Source organism: Eptesicus fuscus, chromosome 9, assembly GCF_027574615.1.
Source record: "Eptesicus fuscus isolate TK198812 chromosome 9, DD_ASM_mEF_20220401, whole genome shotgun sequence".
Classification (NCBI taxonomy): Eukaryota; Metazoa; Chordata; class Mammalia; order Chiroptera; family Vespertilionidae; genus Eptesicus; species Eptesicus fuscus.
This window is the reverse complement of record NC_072481.1, coordinates 27,970,606-27,975,190: the sequence shown is the minus strand read 5'-3', so window position 1 is coordinate 27,975,190 and position 4,585 is coordinate 27,970,606. Positions and strand designations below refer to the sequence as shown.

General features: G+C 47.2%; 1 protein-coding gene across 1 annotated transcript; it reads right to left on the bottom strand.

Annotated features, from left to right (window-relative positions):
- Positions 1-1,516: 1,516 nt before the first annotated feature.
- KLF18 (KLF transcription factor 18) lies at positions 1,517-4,375 on the bottom strand. The gene is made up of 2 exons (XM_028159962.2): positions 2,782-4,375; positions 1,517-1,692 (listed from the first exon to the last, which is right to left on the bottom strand). The coding sequence occupies exons 1-2, from the start codon at positions 4,373-4,375 to the stop codon at positions 1,517-1,519; spliced, it is 1,770 nt and encodes a 589-aa protein (XP_028015763.2).
- Between the last annotated feature and the right edge of the window lie 210 nt (positions 4,376-4,585).

Genomic DNA, 4,585 nt, shown 5'->3' with positions numbered 1-4,585 from the left:
CTCTCTCTTCCTCTCTGTAAAAAATCAATAAAATATATTTAAAAAAAAAAAAAGAACTGCATTTTAGTGGGGTACGTGGATGACCCATGAACCTACCCAATTACTTACCAATGGCTAATACTGTTATCTACCCAAAACTATACTGGCTTCTTGGGGGAGAAAAAGAAATAACTGCCTACCCTGCTGGTTTAAAATGCTGTCTGGGTCCTTCAGAGACTCAGGGATCTAGCTTCTGGGGCCTTTGTAAGGTGAGTGGGTAGGTCAGGGAGAATCTGGAACGTTGCAGGGCAAATTGAAGCCTTGGGTATTTGTGGTCCATTTCCCTTTTAGAGCTCGGAGTGGAAAGAGCTTTCAAAGTGTCCCCCTTAGAAATATGAAGTAGGATAAATGACATCCACGACTTTACACAGAGGTTTGTGGTGTTTGTTTGTTTTTGTGCCAGCGGAGATATTATACAAGCTGGGGGTTGCACGGGAGTCAAAGCCAGACCTAAGAGGCCAGGGCCTGCAAGAGATGGGAGGACTTAGTCAGAGGGAAGATGGCTGAACCCCTCAGAAGCAGGTGTCAAGCCATGTCCATGCAAAGAAAAACAGGCTGCAGGTGACCCCAGCTGCAGACATGTCAGCAGAAGCAATGAAGCAAAGGGCCCAGGCCCAGTGGGAAAGATAGCTCCTTCCCCTGTTAGCCAGAACTAGACCATCCCTCCTCCAATGCCTCCCTTCCCACCCCCGTATTCTGATAGTATATTGAGCAGATGGAGGGGAGTAGGAGACACTTTGCCTGCGAGAAGAAATAGCTATGAGATTCAACTTTTAAAAAAATGTTTTTAATGATTTTAGAGGGAGAGAGAAACATTGATTGGTTGGTTGCTTTCCATACACACCTTGACTGGGATCGAACCCATAACCTGGGCATGTGCCCTGAATGGGAATCGAACCAGTTCGGAGCCTACCGAACTCAAATCACAGGATGGCACTCAACCAACTGAGCAACAACAGCCAGGGCAGGAGGTTCAACTTATTAAAAGATTAAATGCTTCTGATTCTATTAAAATGCATACACGTATTTCTTCTATGCTTTAAAAATTTTTAAATTGATCTTTAGAGAGAAAGGGAGAGGGATAGAGAGATCTTTTTAAATAAATTTTTTAAAAATATATTTTTATTGATTTCAGCAAGAGAGGGAAAGAGAGATAGAAACATCAATGATGAGAGAGGATCATTGATTGGCTGTCCCCTGAACGCACCCCATTGGGATTGAGCCCTGAACTTGTGCATTTGTCCTGACCAGGAATCAAACTGGTGACCTCTTGGTTCATGGATCGACAATCAACCCCTGAACCACACCAGCTGGGCTATTTCTTCTATGTTTTAGAAAATAAAAAATAAAAACCTTAAAAGTTTACAAGTAATACTAAGCACCTACAATGCGGTGGCACAGTGCTAGGTGCTAAGCACATAAAGTCTTAGTAGGGAGAATCGTGTTTTCTTGTGGACTGACGGGTTCGGGTTTATAGTCACTGGTGGACTTTCTGGTGCTGCTTTAAGTGGTCAGATCGCGCAAAACGCCTGCTGCACAGAGAACACGTGTAGGGTCGCTCCCCACTGTGCCTTTTGTTGTGTCTCTTGAGCTCATCTGAACGGGCGAATTCCCAGGTGCATCCCTTCACGTTGCATTTGTAGGGCTTCTCCCCTGGAACCAGAGCACAAGAGACTTGTCATGCGGCAGGTAGCATGGTACAAGGAAGCTGAAAGTGAATGGAGAAGAAAAAGGTTTTGAGTATGTTAGTGTGGGAGAGGGAGAGCCAGAGAGGAGACTGCATAGGGTGAGTGAAACACACATACAAATGGCCCGGCCAGGGTGGCTCAGTGGTTGAGCATCAACCTATGAACCAGGAGGTCACAGTTTGATTCCTGGTCAGGGCACATGCCTGGGTGGGGAGCTCGATCCCCAGTGTGGTATGTACAGAAGGCAACTAATCAATGATTCTCTCTCATCATTGATGTTTCTATCTCTCCCTCTCCCTTCCTCTCTGAAATCAATAAAAATATATTTAAAACAACAACAAAAACACACACACACACACACAAATGGAGGGTGAGTGAAGAAAGAGGAAGAGAAGGAGGGCAGTATGAACTGGAAGGATGGAAGAAAGCTGTGAAAGAAAGAGAAAAAGAAAAACAGGAGAAGTAGGGGTCAGGAGGATAAGGAGAGAGAGAGAGGTTGACGGAGGGGGTCTGTTGGATTTAAGAAGAGGTCCATGAAGTGACAGTCCCAGTAGAGGCAGTGTTAAAACCATTCATAAGAGGTCAAACAAATCCCTCCACTTATTCCCATCATCCCAGCACAGGCAACAATACAAAAGGCTGCAGCCAGGTTGTCTCTGATTCAGGGCTAGAGTTTATCCCTTGGACTGCTTAATCCACCCTTTCACATTTGCCAACCTTTCCTAGGATCTACTAGGGTCCCAGTCTTTAATTAAAAACATTTTTTATTGATTTTAGAGAGATGGAGGGAGAAAGAGATAGAATAATTAATGAGAGAGAAACATGGATCTGCTGCCTCCTGCACACCCCTACTGGGGATTGAGCCTGTAACCCTGGCATGTGCCCTGACCAGGAATCAAACTGGTGCACGGGACAATACTCAACCAACTGAGCCACACTGGCCAGGCTAGGGTTCCAGTCTTAAAGGGACAACAATTTCAAATGACCCCAAAGCTTTGTAAAGGTACAAATCTTTAGATTTATCTGTCACCTTTAACCCTTAACCCTTACTCACCAGTGTGTTTGCGCTTATGGATTTGGAGATAGGAATACTTTGAATATGACTTCTTACAGTCCTGGTACGTGCAAATGTAGGGCTTTGAAATGTCAAGATTCTTCTTGAACTGACATCTCTGGGTTTTGAGTTCTGACTTCTGCTCTTCCAGGCATTGTCCTTGGGTCAAATGGGAACTTGAACAGTACAGTAATCCTGGGTATGGCAATGATGACGATTGACATGGCATCATATGGCTTCCATAGAGAGTGTGGTCATCATTGAAAGCTCTCATCTGGTCCCCCTTAAGGGTCACCATCTGACCCCCATAGAGAGTCTGGTCACTGTTGTATGTTGTCACCTGGCCCCCAGTGAAGGTCTGGTTACAAGTGAAGGTCACTGGATAGCCCCCTTTAAGAGCTGCCATCTGGCCCCCATAAGAGGTCTGGTCCCCACTGAAGGGGATCTGGCCTCCATAATGGGTCTGGTCCCCACCTAAGAACATCTGGCCTCCATAATGGGTCTGGTCCCTACTGAAGGGGATCTGGCCTCCATAACAGGTCTGGTCCCCACCTAAGAACATCTGGCCTCCATAACGGGTCTGGTCCCCACTGAAGGGGATCTGGCCTCCATAACGGGTCTGGTCCCCACCTAAGAACATCTGGCCTCCATGACGGATCGGGTCCGCACTGAAGGTGATCTGGCCTCCATAACGAATCCAGTCCCCACTGAAGGTGATCTGGCCTTCATAACGGGTATGGTCTCCACCTAAGTGCACCTGGCCTCCATAACGGGTCTGGCCCCCACTGAAAGGGATCTGGCCTCCATAATGGGTGCGGTCCCCACTGAAGGGGATCTGGCCTCCATAACGGGTCTGGCCCCCACTGAAAGGGATCTGGCCTCCATAACGGGTGCGGTCCCCACTGAAGGGGATCTGGCCTCCATAACAGGTCTGGTCCCCACTGAAGGGGATCTGGCCTCCATAACGGGTCTGGTCCCCACTGAAGGGGATCTGGCCTCCATAGACAGTCTGTTCATCACTGAGGGCCTTCATCTGGCTACCTTCTTTGGAGATTGTCATGTTGTTTGCAGTGATGGTTGTCTTTTGGCAATCGGTGAACAATGTCTTTGGGTTGTCAGTAGCACCTATCATCCAGGAGGTTGCTGTGGGTTTTTTCTGATCAAAGGAGGTCATCTTCTGGTCCATGGAGGCAGTCTCACTTAGTTCTCCAGGGGGTATACCAAAGGCATTGACAGGGAATGTTGTTGAGTTCTGGTCAAGCACTGTCCCAGGGATATTCGAATATGCAGAAATCATCACTTTGGGCCTCATAGGAGTCATCACCTGGTTCTGGATGGACTCATGTTGGCTCTCGTCACCACGGGCAGTCAGAGGGGTATAGATCTGTGGCTCTGTTGCAGCTGGAGTTCTTGACTCATGTGTCTCACAGTAGTCCTCGAGGAACTCCACAATTTCCGGAGGTAAAGAGTGAGTCTCTTCGCAGTTGCCTGATAACTGAACTAGATCTTCACCTGTGGTTTCCTGCAAAAATGTTATAAGTTCAGGGATCCTACCTAACTCAAATCCCAATCCCACACAACCCTTCCTTTCCATCCCTGCTGACCCGATCCTAGTCTAGCCACCATCATCTTTTGCCTAAAAGCCTGCATTTGCCTGGGTTTGAAATTGGCTCTATCCAGTGTACCCAATCCCCCCCACCACCACCCAATCCCCTCCACAGTCAGAATAACATTTCTAAAATGTAAACTCCTATTGTGCTTCTCCTATTTACCCGTGGAGATGGGAATCTAGATGAATGCACGA

What these genes read in the sequence shown, in the direction of transcription:
- KLF18 (XM_028159962.2), bottom strand. Translation starts at nt 4,375, where the DNA reads ATGGAAAGGAAGGGTTGTGTGGGATTGGGATTTGAGTTAGGTAGGATC. An exon ending in CCATAAGCGCAAACACACTG is followed by an intron (nt 1,693 to 2,781) that starts GTGAGTAAGGGT and finishes CTCTGGTTCCAG; the next exon opens with GGGAGAAGCCCTACAAATGC.